Below are 14,822 nucleotides of genomic sequence, written 5' to 3'. Positions count from 1 at the left end.
TCTATATCTATATATAGTTAGATTTCATTTATATTTGATAAAAATATACTCCCGTTGTCTCCATCCTGGTTTGATAATCCACAATACTTTTTCACTTATATTAAGAAAATATAATTAATGTTTTTCGAAAAAATGTAACTTTTATATGTAATTGTTCTTTTATTGTTCCACATATTTGTTAAATAAAATTATTTAAGCAATTTTTCTAATTCAATTTAAATTAAAAAAAATAGATTTACCTTTAAAAATCCCAAAAGCAGTATCAAAGTGGGAGGGAGTATTATATTTGTGTCGCACGTACGATACGATCCAGTTAGTTCTCGAAAAACAATTATGTTTGGCTGTTTGGTACAATATTATTCGTTTACAATGTCCATAAAGAATCGGTAAAAATGGTAATTGAATCTACCACAAGATCAAGATGGTGGTCATTATGTTCCTCCGCCGCAATTCGGTGTAGTTGGAAATGACGTGGGACGACTCGGTGGTGAGTCGACTCAGCCACCTACTTGCCATCTCCATCATATACATTCGCCGCTCCCACTCCCACAAAATCAGAGAGAGAGAGAGAGAGTAAAGAAGAAAAATGAATACGAGCTTCAATCACCAGACGTTGTTATCGGAAGCGCCGTGCAAGAGGGGCCGCGAGTCGGCCCAGATATGGCGGTGGCTTCTACAGCCGACGTGGCAGTGTTCCTCCAAGGTGGGGAAACGGGGCAAGCTTTTGACGCCGGCCTCACTTCGGGCCACGTAACGCAGGATTTCCTCAAAGAGAGTTTCGTCGCAAGGTATCGCCAACGGGCCGGTGTTGCTGAACCCGAACTCTTCCTCGGCCCGGACCAACAACTTCTTGAATAAGGGGTGGTTAAGGTGCGTGGCCCGGACCACGAACCGTTTGCAATTCGACCCAACGGTAACTGCCACGTGCCCTGCTGGCACGTCGCAGGGGGCCCGTCGGGCAGCCTTCTTGCGCCACCGCCGGAGCATCTGCCGGATCCGGACAATGTGCCGAATCTTGCTGCAGGCTGACATATTATTGTGTAAGAATGAGATGTGAGAGTGGGGGAGGACTGAATGATGGGGTAACGTGGGATTATATAGTGGTGGCCTTGCTTTTTAATGCAATACAAAAAAACAGGAAATTGGTTTTGGGTGATAATTTTAATTTCAATAGTGGGATGACAGTTGGTGCTGCTTAATTCCTTTTTTCTTTAAATGAGCATCTCATTAGATAGAGAATCTGAACTTGCACAAATGGCCATATAATCTGACTTTTCGAAATGTTTTAATGAGATATTGGAGTAGATGACTTAGGATTAATTGATAAAATATCCACCAAACACTTATCTTATTTTGGTTAATTTATAATATGTTTTGTAAATTATCGCAATAATAATAACAAGATTTTAAATTTCGTAGCAAAATAGACACGCACACGGCTTAGTACATTTCGATGACGTTATTTCAAACCAGGGGCGGAGCCAGACTTTCGATTCAGGGGGGTCCAAATTTTTTTTAACGTAACTTTGAAAGTGTGGCGAAGTAAATCACTCATCTTTTTTAATTTTTGCAATTTCATCCCCCAATTTTTTCGATTGTCGAATTATTAACTTGAAGTTTGTGTGAATTATTTCTCCATGTAATATTCGTGTTACGATGTACTCCCTCCGTCCCAGCCCAATAGGCTCAGTTTCCTTTTCGGGACGTCCCAGCCCAATAGGCTCAGTCTTAAAATAGAAATAATTAGGGGTTGTTTATATTATAATAAGGGCCTAATTTCAGATTAGATGGGCGGCTAATTAAATCTTTCTTCCGATTTTTTTTTACATTTCACTTTTGAAAATGGCATCTCTCCTCTCTCTCTCCTGCGAAATCCCTAAATCCTCTCTTCTCTCTCTAGCGGCGCGAACTGATTCTTCAACCTCCGCCTTTCTCACCTTCGCCGATTCCTTCAGAGTCCGGCCGATCCTTGGTCGATTTTGTCGACCAAGAGTCTCTGAGTGGCGAATACGCTTTCGACTCCCAATTTTCTGATGGGGATTCGTCTACTCTAGATCTCAGTTTCTCCGTTCCATGTCTATTTCGGGAGGTTCGAAGGAAGGCGGTTCGAGAGGCTCGAAGGAAGGTGGTTTGAAAGGGATTAAGAACTCCTATATCCGATCTGCCGGAGACCTTTGTCCCTGAGAAACGAGAAACGAGAAATGGGTAGAATTTAGGGTTCTTGATTTGTTGATTTGTGTTTGAGTCGAATTTGGAATTTTGGAATTTTGTCTCTCATAATTTGTTCTTGATTCGTCTACTCTATTTTGGAATTTTGTTCTTGATTCGTCTTGCTCTTGTTCTTGATTCGTCTACTCTATTTTGGAATTTTGTCTCTCATAATTTGTGTCGAATTGTTGAAGCTTGAAGGCAAAACATTGGAGAGATGAGAGAGAGGGTGAGAGATGTCAGTGATGGTGCTTGGAGGGGCTGTCACGTCGGAGCTCAGAAAGAGCGGCGATGGCTGCCGCGGATGGAGCTTGTGAGGAAGAAGAAGAATGGTGCGCCGATGGAGCTCTGCTTTATCAATCCCATCTCTCTCTCTCTCTAAACACACAGACATAAATTAAAAGTTTCGATCTTTAGCTCAGTTTCTCACTTTCTTGATTGCTTCCGCTTGTTCTCTCACTTTTTTTTATTTTCGAAATGATATTTGGCCACTGATGTTCGCTGATTTCAATTTGACAATTTCAATTTCAATTCCAATTATTTGATTTTCAGAATGATATTCAATTATATTAAATGAACAAGTTATAAATGGAATAAAGAACCAAATATGATTAAGGAAAAAATAAGGGAGTACTTAAAAGCTTAATCTTTTGTGGACCACACCATTTATCCATTAAAAAGTGAGTTTCTTAATTTCCGTGCCGAAAGCAATTGAGCCTATTGGCCTGGGACGGAGGGAGTATTTTGCAATAAAATTACTACATATTAAAAATTATGGTGCAAATACAAGATACTGTCTCTTTTCATTTGGAAAAAAAATTATTTGAAATTATACGAAACGACGTCGTTTAGGCCTCACAAAAACGACGTCGTCTTTACTAATCCACGTGAGCTGCAATTCAACACTCTGACGATCTAAAAAAAAAAATAGGGGACGTAATTGAAAAAATTGAAAAAATAGTGATTTAATTCGCCACAGTCCAAAGTTACGTTAAAATTACAAATTTGAAATAGAATGTGATTTTATTTGCAAAAATCTCATAAAACTTTGTAAGACAAAGTAGCTTTCAATATCAAATTAAAAAAATAAATATCTGGAATCCAATCCAATCATGATATGTATAAATTAATTATGTGTTCACTTCTTCAAAACGTCTCAACTCTAAATATTGCATACTAATTACAGTTTAAAATAGTTCAACATAATAATAATGTAGATAAAATTATATGTTTTTTATTTTTAATATAAAATTACGAAAATACCCCTATTATTTTTTAAAATCCCAGGGGGGGCCAGTGACCCCCCTGCCCCACCCCTAGCTCCGCCCCTGAATTCAAACTCAATACTCATTTGATGTTGTTCCTTCATCATCATCCATGTGCGAAGCATCGAGCATACGTGAGACCTTTTGCCAATATAAAAAAGATCACAGTGCATCATTTTTCGTTGATTATAAGAACTTGGGCATGTCTATCATTCATTACAAGTCCATGGTTTATTTAGTTAATGAATTGAGCTTGCATTAGCTTTCATAATCTACCGGAAAAATAGTGGAGGGGCGGGATTTTGGGTTTAGGGCATCCCTAATATAGTCTTAGAGCATCCACACTCAAGAGTTCTTAAGGTGGTCCTCATTCCTTTAGAAAGCCCCTACTTCGTACTGCGGATCTCTTATTTCGGTTCTCTAATTTTTTATTTTTATTTTAATTTAACGACTCAATTATATATGGGAATTCTTCTTTTTTCTAGAAAGAAATAGAAAAGAATTAAAGAAAGAAAAGGTCGTCCTGTTAACTAATATATGCGGGATGGGTTGGACTTAACTTTGTGTTATAGTTAGAATTATGTGATATTCTAATTTTAAATGCCAGCTGCATTTCTCTTATTAGTAGTTTGAAAAGCAAGTAATCTTGAGATTTAACATGCAGAGAATTAGATGTCAAAAGGTTATTGCGTCATTCTGATCGATACCATGTTCAAAGCATTTTTAATTGGTTACGACTTTATTTTAAAGTATTAGAAAAAAATATATCTAATATATGCGGCAGTCAGTTTCTCGACTGCACTGATTTGTTTTTATTTTGCATGGAATTATAAGAAGCCAATCCAGTTTTCACTTGTTCCTCTTTGTGTATGTGCGATCATCTATGGCCAATGCTTAATTAAAATGAATAAAAAAAAATCTATATATTGTTATATTGAGAAATATAAAATAAAATTAGGCAGCTCATTTTGTGTATTACTGCTATGCCCCTGTTAGAAGTAGTAATACAAGTTTGATTAGAAAAAAATTACTAGCTAGCTCTCTTGACTCCTTCAACCATCAAAGAGTTTTTCTTCTAAACAAAATCAATAATTGTTTTTCGTTTTCCTATGCGATGACTCGAAATTCCGATTAAATGATTCCCTATTAATTTTAACGAGAGTTTCAATTTTAACCTAAAAAGTCTTTATTTTGTATTTTGCCAAAAACCCTTGAAAGGTCAAAGACGCAGCTGTACGTGGCAACTTTCTTCATGGAAAAAAAAACGAAGAATATTTTAATATTAAAGTTTGGGCATATACTGAATTGTGTAATAAAAGGAGGCGTAAGATAGGGATAGAGTGCAGCGAAGCAGCCGTAGTGGTAGCCGTGTGGTGCAGTGGTGCTTATTTCTTTTTTATGCACACGAATTCTATGTACCCCCTCTCTAGAGGTAGTTGGCTTTGGCCCTATTCCAAAAAGAAAAAGATAAAAACAATATATATTATTCCATTATCTTTTTTTATTCAACTGCCACAGAATAACATAAATTCATTTGGACTTAGCTATTTTAAATGTTTCTAAGGATTAATAAATCCTTATGAACATCTGGCCGTAACCCATGTGAAAGATCCTAGCTGCTCCAGCCCCATCAATCATTTTCTTTAAAATTCCTATGCTAGCAGCCAAAACTTGCCCCTCTCTATCTTAATGATATACTTTAGCCTTAAGTGCGTTTAGGTTCTAGGGTTTAAGCGTTTATATATATGATAAATTGATAAAAAAAAAATAGTTAAGCAAGTTTATCATTTGCTTTAATGAATTGATCAATTTTATCTTATTTGACCATCTTATCCTTCAAATACCCAATTCTATATTTTATCATTTTATTTCTATCATTCAAACTTATAAACACCTAAATCAGTTACTCCCTCTATCCCATGAAGCATGATCAAGTTCTTTTCGGCAAGAGTTTTAAAAAATTGGTATTTTGTGTGTTAAGTGTGGTAGGTGTAAAAGTGAAAAGGTGAATAAGAGTAATTTTTTTGTCATATAAGGAAACTGGTCAAGCTTCGTGAGACAAATCAAAAAGGAAACTTGATCATGCTTCGTGAGACGGATGGAGTATTTATTTAAGCTGTTTTTATTTCAATATCATCGATGATTTGTAGTATGGTCACTAGCAAGCGTGATATATATGGTTACTTATATATGAACCACGTACCATCATTAATATTTATATTATTTTTTGCTTAATTAGTCTTTTAGCAGTTTTTAATTGAATTTCGTTGCATGATTCAGATAATTGAAGATAATAGATATCATGATGTTAGAAATTTAGGGGATACTTATGAATCCTCAACAAGGGAAAATGTATCCCCTAATTAAAACTAGCTACCCCACTTGTCAAGATTTAAGGATAACAACATTAATGTTTACTTTCCTCAATCATGCAAACAAATTGGATCTATTAATATATATTACCAATACAATATATACATTATCGATTTGAAGATCATGAATAAATGTTTGAACCCGAGCTCATCATATATTCTTGTTCCCTAGCTTGTTTAGAATCTTGACACTAAGTTTGGTTCCTTTTGTTGTTATTTCATGTTAAGGCATTGTAAAGATATCTATTATTCAATGAATATGAAAATTGCTGTTGGATTTCTCGAAAGTTAGGACATATTTGAGAAAGTCAGACACTTAATTAATTTTTCCACTTGAATTGGAGGAGATAATATATAAAATGAGTTAAATATTGACGTTTATGACCAAAATATTGTAGCATTTTTGAGAAATGACCTCCAACTTTCTCGTTTAGCATTTTCGAGAAATGACCTCGAACTTTCTCGTTTATTTTTTAAAATTTTCAAACTATACATAAAATTATAATTTTGGTAAAAATCTGGTGTTGAAAAACTGAAATATACAATAAAGAAGGACGAACATGACGTCATTTATTATATATTAGACCAGAAATTTTTTGCAACGTGATTCAACTTTTCAACATCGAAGAAAAATATATATCAGATACCCGTCAAATATATTTTTCTAATTTCATTATAAGAAAACTAAAGACTAATTAACTTAAAAAATATCTAAATAACAAATACTCCATATTGATACATCAAATGACCATAAAATTCATGAACATTTTAAAATAAATAACAGTAAATAATTTTAATATATATATATATATAGAGAGAGAGAGAGAGAAATGTTAAACAGAGAATGCTAAATATTTAGAGAATAGAGAATTCGTAAAACAAAAAAGAACAGATGTATAAATTTGATGAACAAATCAATGTACCGCATGAACAATAATTTGCCCCAGGTTCGAATCCTGTTGGTGGCGAGTTTTCCTCTTTTTTTACCAAATGCATCTGTTCGTTAGTTATATTGATATGTTCGTAAAATGTATAGATTTATTCAAAATGAAATATATAATAATTCTTTGTTTAACTTGACCCTATATATATATATATATATATATATATATATATATATATAGGGGAAGACTAAAATAAAAATCAAAGTTAGACTATAAAATAAGAACCATTTTCAGCCATTGGATCATCAAGATCTACGGTTAATTCATCACCTTGTTGGAATAATTCATGGTCCTGAGTTCGAATCCCATAGGTAGCAAAAAATTTAATTTTCGTAATTCATACATTTACACAGGGAATTCATAGGTGTTCTACATATAATTCATACATTTTAATAAGTTTATAGTTTATAATCTAAGAGGAGTTTTCTGAATAGCTCTCTCTCATATATATATATATATATATATATATGTATATATATATATATATATATATTAAATTCATGGTTTACCAAGGTGAGTTCAGAGGGAGATATACACCTTGCACCCGGCCCGGCCCAAACCCAATGCGAGGATGAAAGTATATGCCCTAATTTGATATCGTTCCTAATACTTTGCCCTCACCCCACCTTATATAGATCGGGTATTCGGTCTCACAGGTAAAATTTTCTAAGAATATTTAAATATTTTCTTGATAGCGCTTTTGAAATAGCCATTTTGAAGAAGAAAACACAATATTTGGCCACTAATTGAAAAAACACAAAATCTGACAATTTATTACGTGTTAAGACTATTTTACCCTTGATTAGGGCGGATCGGATTCAGGTCGGATTCGGGTTTGCGGGTTAGGCACATATGGCACTATATGAGCCAACCGAATAAAAAAAAATCTAAGTATATGACACTAATATGACCATAAGTATTATTCGTGCAACACTATATAAGAGAAAGTATATGGCACCAATGACACTAATATATGACTATAAGTATCATTTGTGCAACACTACTTAAGAGAAAGTATATGGCATTGATAACACTCCTTTTTTCATGGTTTTTAATGTTCTTATATATGATGTCAATTTTATAGGGAAATGAATGTTGAATGATTATTTTGTGCTTAAATTGTTTTATCTTATGAAATATGCTACTTGCTCGTACTTTGATGAATTTTACATAAATATGTAGTCTAAATTTGAACTGATGGTTTTAATGAAAGTTGTAGTTCGTCTCGATACGAGTTCGTAGGCGCAAATGGTTCGCAAATCCGAGTTCGGACGAGAAAGATATGGCCAAAACAAGAAAATCGCACAGTAATAAATAGTGTCCGACGGGAATTTTCCGAATTTTCGGCAATTTTCGGAATTTTCGGATTTTATCAGTATTTTCGAGTTCTGTACTGTATTTATTTCATGTGCCTATATATAGGTCATCTTCATGACCTATTAGACACATCTCTTTACCTCTTTTCACCCCTCTTCTTCCTCTTTTCATATTTTTCAGTTTTAGACTTAGAATTTTATTTCTTTGATAGATTAGCATTATTTTCCTGCAAGATTCAAGATTGTCATTCAACATTCGTTCCGGATTTTATATAATTCAGTTTTTATTATTGCTTTCTTATTTATTATGCTTTTAATTTATTTTGCTATGTTTGGCTAAGTTCTTTGTCTGATTTTAGGGTTTGTAAATAGTTAATTAGATTCATATGATTAATTTGTTAATACATTTTTGCTTTCCAGTTTATGATTCATAATTTCTGGTGCTTGATTTCTTGTGAATTATCTGATCAATGGTTTGCATGTATAGCTATTCGGTTTGAGACCTGACGGAGAAAACTGTTTAGCGGATTTAGTATGATTTTAACCTTGAGACCTGACGGAGATAGGTGGATCATATGGAGCTATTCTTAGGAGCTATTGGGAGTTAGTAGATTATCTTGAGACCTGACAGAGATAGATAATTTATTAATCTACGATATTTGCTGCTCTGACTAGAGTATTTGATTATATGTGATCTCTTATTATAGCTGGATTAAACTGGTAATTAGGATTAATATGTTGATTATGTGATTTTGATTGATGAATTTACATCCCTAGGATCAGTCGTTTTATTATCTGATTTTCCATTTGATTTTATTTGTTTTGTCTTGAGTTTAGTTTTATTTCATTCGTCTTGGTGTTTTACCTGGATATTGGTAGAGTCATTGATAGGATTATTTAGAGTAATTTCGTTTATCAGTTCTCGTGGATACGGTGCTTTACTTGCTATTTATGTACTACAATTACACTGTTCTAGTTGCAGTTTTGTCGCTAATAAAATAGTGATCAGACATTAATTAATGACATTAATATAACCACAAGTATTATTCGTGCAGCACCTTAAATGGTCATATTATTTTATTATTATTATTATTATTATTATTTCGTCTTATTAATAATAACTCATTAATATTCGATACAATTATTAATAAGAAGATTGATTAAAGGATAAAAATAATAAAAAGTGACGGAGCTCACAATCTTAATCTTGAGAGAGAAGATGTTTTCCTTTTTGCGAAACAGTTGGCGAAAACATTGGGAGATGCGAGTGAAAGTGTCCAGGTTCCAAGTCTGCTTAGTTGTACTGACTACCACACGGGTCCACTGGTACGGCCCATCCCCATTTTTTTTTGATAAACCCCTCCCCAATATTATTCATTAAATATTTTCATCATAACCTCTTGAAAAAAAACATCATAATCATAATATCAGTTGGCTATTGCTTCGCCAAATTACAGACTAGTCGATTTATGTCAAGTTCAAGTTTTGAATCGTTAATTAGAACTTTATTGATAAAATATTTTGAGACTTATGAATTTATTCGAGTTTAAAGTTTAAATAAGCTTTCTAAAACATCGTTTCTCTATCATTGTATTTCCAACAAAAACTAGATTAATTCCAACTTTTATTCTTAGAATGAAACTGTAGTATGTGTTATTTTACAAATTTTTAAATAAAATTTGTTTACTAAAATTACCTGTAAAAATAAATGATGTTTTTGAGTACACGTGTGCCAGCGATAAAATACAGGATTAATATTTAATAGTCTATTTAATTTCCGAACAATGTTTTGATTGCTAGCTCCAACACAATTGCTATATAGTGGAATGTTAACTAGTCTAATTAATTTATGCTAATTAATTCGTCGGGTTTTTCACTTCTACAATTCGCCCCTCTTTTTGGAAACTCTTCAATCATATCCAACGCTTTATTTGGCTTTTTCCTGACGACGTTTGATGAAGCCGACAATTTTAATCAGCGTATTATACTTGCTAATCACTTGATTAATTATATTAGTTTTGTTTAAAACAATTATCCATTTCTTAATTTAAGTTGTATTTCCATTGTTTTTATACTATTTTCTTTAGGCCGCCAGGCTAGCTGCACAAATAATTACCAAAAAATATATAGAATTATATATAGGCTAACTATTCTGAGTTGTAATTTGAAATTAATAATCCATATGAATGTGGCTGTTTGGCACTACTAAAAGGATGTTTAAGACGCTGCCACGTTACATGCTTTTTCTATTTATTTACTAGATATAATTATCCATGCTCGATAATTTTATGGCTAAACAAGATTAGGACATTAAGTATGCGGACATGTACAGTATGAACGTGTCATGTGATCCCAAAATCTTTCTATCCTTAATTTGGAGTTATGCGCACGATAATTAGATTGTCACGTGGATTATCATGATTGAGTATAATTATTACTATTAATAATAAATCAATGAATTAATTCTGATGAATTAATTATGATCAGTAATTACAATAATCTTTAAAATACGTATGTCTAAAACTAAAATAAAGTAAAAGTTATTAAATTCTTTTAACAATTAATTTTCATAATCTCAGTAGAAAAATGCGCAAGATTTTGGGTTTAGGGCGTCCAGTGAGTATTGTTTAGGTTGCTAATTTCTTTCTCGGATATTCCCCGCTACTCTTGGGCGAGTACAACAAATCTCAACCTAAGTTTATTGGTATTTCTTTTAATAAATTTACAATTAAATTTAAAAAACATGTAATAATGAACTTGTTGAATAATAAAACGCGAAAAATAAATTATACCGTTTGATTATCATCCAATTACCTGCACAAGTGTGTCAGCACGGAGAAGAGCAAAAAACGATGAAACAGAATAGACCCGTTTGATTTTCAGTATTGGATTAATCAGGATATAAATTATCCTGATAATTTAGTGTGGATTAGTCATGATTTTTAATCTCAGATGAGTGTTTGATATCATTGGTAATTAATCCCAAAAAGTGTTTGATATCCATTGAAATAGGTTGGATTAACATATCAAATACCTAAATTAGTAGCCTATGAAGAGGGTGGAATAATTAGTGTGGGTTAATCCCATAGGGGAGGTGGGATAATTAGTATGGGTTAATCTCACAAAATAAGCCAGAGTCTTGGGATAAACCTGGAGTTGACCATATTAGTAACACATAATATCAAACACTACATAAATCCATATTAATTTAACTTATCCTGCTTTTAAACTCATATCAAACATGCGAGTAATTTCTATTTCGAAGAATTCCGAGAACGTGTCTTACGAAAAGAGAGAGAGGAAGGCCTATTTATAAGATACATGGGGATAGGGGTAATTTAGTCATCCCCTAATTTAATCACGTACTCCTCATACACGGTAACGACTTCGGTGTAGGCGGCCTGTCAGTTTTTTGTTGGGTATCTCCAGCAGTGGAAATGACAGGGGTAGGGATGGCAGTGGATCTTGGACCCGGTCCAGATCCGTGGATCCAAATCCATTTTTACGGATTTGGATCTCAATTTTTTGGACCCGACAGATCTGAATCTGGATCTGGATCTCAGTTTTGAAAACGGATCTGGATCTGGATCTTGAAATTTTAGATTCGGATCCGGCCCAGATCCGACCCGTGGATCTATTCTATTTTATATATATATATATATATATATATTTTTTATATTTTATATTTAGTTTACTAATAATATTAACTAAATTAAAAATAATAAATAAATTATATTCAAAGGAATAAAAACTAAAAGTAATTAGATAAAAGTATTTTGTGTTATATTTTTCATGATGGAAATTAGATGTTGTTGATTTTGTGAAATTTTTTTAATTTAATTTAAAAATAGCAGATCCATGGATCTGGACCCGTGGACCCGCGGATCTGACGGATCTGGATCCAAAATTTTCAGATCCACGGATCTGGATCTGGATCTAGTATTTGAAAACGGATCTGGATCTGGATCTGGTATTGACCAGACCCGGTCCAGATCCGGCCCATTGCCATCCCTAGACAGGGGTGACCCCTCAATAGTTGGAGTATTTCTCCAGCTCCACTAATATATATTTTTTCTGTCCACAAAAGAACTTCCTAGTAATCATTTTTGGGACGTCCACAAAAGAACTTTCTACTTATTTTGGGACTATGCCCCACCACTTACTTTTCACTTTTTCATCACTCCCAATATTAATTACAACACTTTTTCATCACTCTCAATACATTCAACAACTTTTTCTCCACTATTAATATATTCAACAATTTTTTTCTTAAAACTTGTTCCACTCTCTTCTAGGAAGTTCTTTTGTGGACGGAGGGAGTATATATCCCAACGGCGCTTTACATGGCTCCAGCCCTGTAATCATGTTCTCGGACCTCAACATCTCCAACCATGTCGACTTCTTTCTCGAGTATCCTTAATAATGATGGCACACGTGGAGTGATCCTAGTCTTACACGTATTTTACTGATCCTCATTAGAACTTAAATTCTAGATTTTTAATTTGTCTCTAAAAAAATTGAGATTTTTAATTTCGAACATTAACTATTCTACTTTTAGGTAAACTCACGCATACAAATTTATTGGTATTTTATTATAAAAGAAAGTGAATGCATTGGTATTTTGAATTCATAATTTTCGAATTATGAGATCGATGAACCAACTGCACCCCGTGGAAAGTATTTTGAACATGGAAGGTATGTTGTCCAACATACCTTCTACAGGGTGTAGTTGATTTAGGGGTGGGAATCGGGTCGGGTTCGGGTACCCTACCCGAAAAAATTGGGTACCCGAACCCGAAAATCGGTGAAAAATAGTACCCGATCCCGAACCCGATTACTAAATCGGGTACCCTAATACCCGACTCGGGTATTCGGGTACCCTAATTTACCCGAGCTGATTTGAATTGGATGCCCAAAAATCAAAATGCTTGTCTAGATCCAGAAATGTAGGGGTGGGAGAAGAGGCAGAGGACGATGGTCGGAGGCTCGGAGCTCGGAGGCGGCGCGACGCTGTTGCTGTGGGAGAAGAGGCAGAGGACGAAAAGAACATGGCGGAGGGGGCGGCGACACGAAAACCTCTCGACGGCGTCGCGGTGGAAGGGAGGGCAGCGGAACACTGGGGGTTGATTCTGGTGGTGGGCCTGGTGGCCGTCGATGGGTGCATAGGGGCGAATCGAACAGGACTCCTACTGTCGGAGCTAGGAGGCGGCGCCGGCGACTGGAGACTGCTGCTGCGCGGAGGCGACTCGAGATAATGACGGCGACGGCCGAGGAGAACGACGGCTGCGGGCGGGCGAGGGGCGCCGCTGGGTCGCCGGAGACGAGAATGATTTCTGGAGTGGGGGGCGGCCGAGCGGGAGTTAGGGCTGGGCGGCTGGGATTGGGATTTGGGATTGGTTTCAATTCAAAATTAAATGGGAATGGCCGAAGGGAAGGGATTCAAGGGAAGGGAACTTGGGAAATGGGTCGGGCCCGGCTGGGATTGGGATTTGGGATTGGGCCGAACTTAAATAAATTAATTCGGGTATTTCGGGTATACCCGATACCCGATCGGGTATACCCGATACCCGCTTTCTAACACCCTAAATACCCGATCCCGACCCCGAACCCGAATTTTTCGGGTATAGGGTACCCGATACCCGATTTTTTCGGATCGGGTAATCGGGTACCCGATACCCGATCCCGAACTTCCCAGCCCTAAGTTGATTCATCGATCTCATGATTCGAAAATGGAGCTTCGTTTATAACTTAGTACTTGTGCTTTTATAGGGTCAAATTCTTGAAAATTGATTATCTAATAATCTAATGATATATAATTAATTGTTTTAGTAGTGCTATTAATAAATATTGATTTTATGGTTTGGAGTTAGAGAGGAGAGAGGTATTTTGCTTTGAGTTCAAACTTTCCATCCATCTGTCTTAACGACTCAACAATGGGAATTCTACTTTTTCCAGAGAGAAAAAAAAAAAAAAAAAAAAACGGTTGTCCTGTTTAATATACTATATGCTGGATGGGATGGACTTAACTTAAGTAAAAAAAAAAGGAATTATGTGATATTCTAATTTTAAATGCCAGCTGCATTTCTTCATTGTACAAAATAGTGTTTTTTTTTTTTTTTTAAAGTCAAGAAAAAATCTATATATATAATACTCCCTCCGTCCACGAAATGAGTACCCATTTGTGGACGGCACGAGTTTTAAGAAATATATGGAGTGTAGTGTGAATAGTTTAAGGGTCCCACTTTTTTGGTGTATTAATTAAAGAAATGTGTGGGGTACACTTGCCAAAAAGGGAAATGAGTACTCATTTCGTGGACAGACGAAAAAGGAAATATGGGTACTCATTTCGTGGACGGAGGGAGTATAAAAGAGCAAGTTAACGGTAAAATTTTACCGCCAATTTTTCTCTCTCCTATAAAAAAACTATATTCTCTTTTCCACAATCTATCCCACTATTTACTCATTAAATATCTATTAGTTAATCTATTATTAAAATGCGATTTTATTAAAAAGAATGAAAGAAAAAAGAACCTAAAACCCTTGAAAGCACAAAAAAGCAGACTAAGGGCCGAGCCTCATTAAAACATTTTCATGGAAAACCCACTGGGAAAAACCAGAAAATGAAAAAGAGTGCTCGTCTAAAGACAAAAGACCACGACCAGAAGAGCGGAAAGGAAAGTTTCTGGAACTCCGGCCTAACCATCGTCCCAAAACAAT

General features: G+C 34.9%; 1 protein-coding gene and 1 long non-coding RNA gene across 2 annotated transcripts; one reads left to right on the top strand and one right to left on the bottom strand.

Moving 5' to 3' along the window:
• Positions 1-313: 313 nt before the first annotated feature.
• On the bottom strand, positions 314-1,113 carry LOC131011061 (protein SMALL AUXIN UP-REGULATED RNA 12). Its single transcript, XM_057938814.1, has one exon. It carries the CDS (start codon positions 1,030-1,032, stop codon positions 604-606), a length of 429 nt encoding a protein of 142 aa, XP_057794797.1. The 5' UTR covers positions 1,033-1,113; the 3' UTR covers positions 314-603.
• A 553-nt stretch (positions 1,114-1,666) lies between these two features.
• LOC131011060 (uncharacterized) lies at positions 1,667-2,713 on the top strand. Its single transcript, XR_009096726.1, has 2 exons — positions 1,667-2,205; positions 2,403-2,713. It is a non-coding gene; the product is annotated as an uncharacterized LOC131011060 (long non-coding RNA).
• Positions 2,714-14,822: the final 12,109 nt, after the last annotated feature.

Source organism: Salvia miltiorrhiza, chromosome 2 (genome assembly GCF_028751815.1).
Source record: "Salvia miltiorrhiza cultivar Shanhuang (shh) chromosome 2, IMPLAD_Smil_shh, whole genome shotgun sequence".
In the NCBI taxonomy this organism is placed as follows: domain Eukaryota; kingdom Viridiplantae; phylum Streptophyta; class Magnoliopsida; order Lamiales; family Lamiaceae; genus Salvia; species Salvia miltiorrhiza.
Note: the sequence above shows the minus strand (reverse complement) of the source record. Positions and strands in the feature narration are given on the sequence as shown.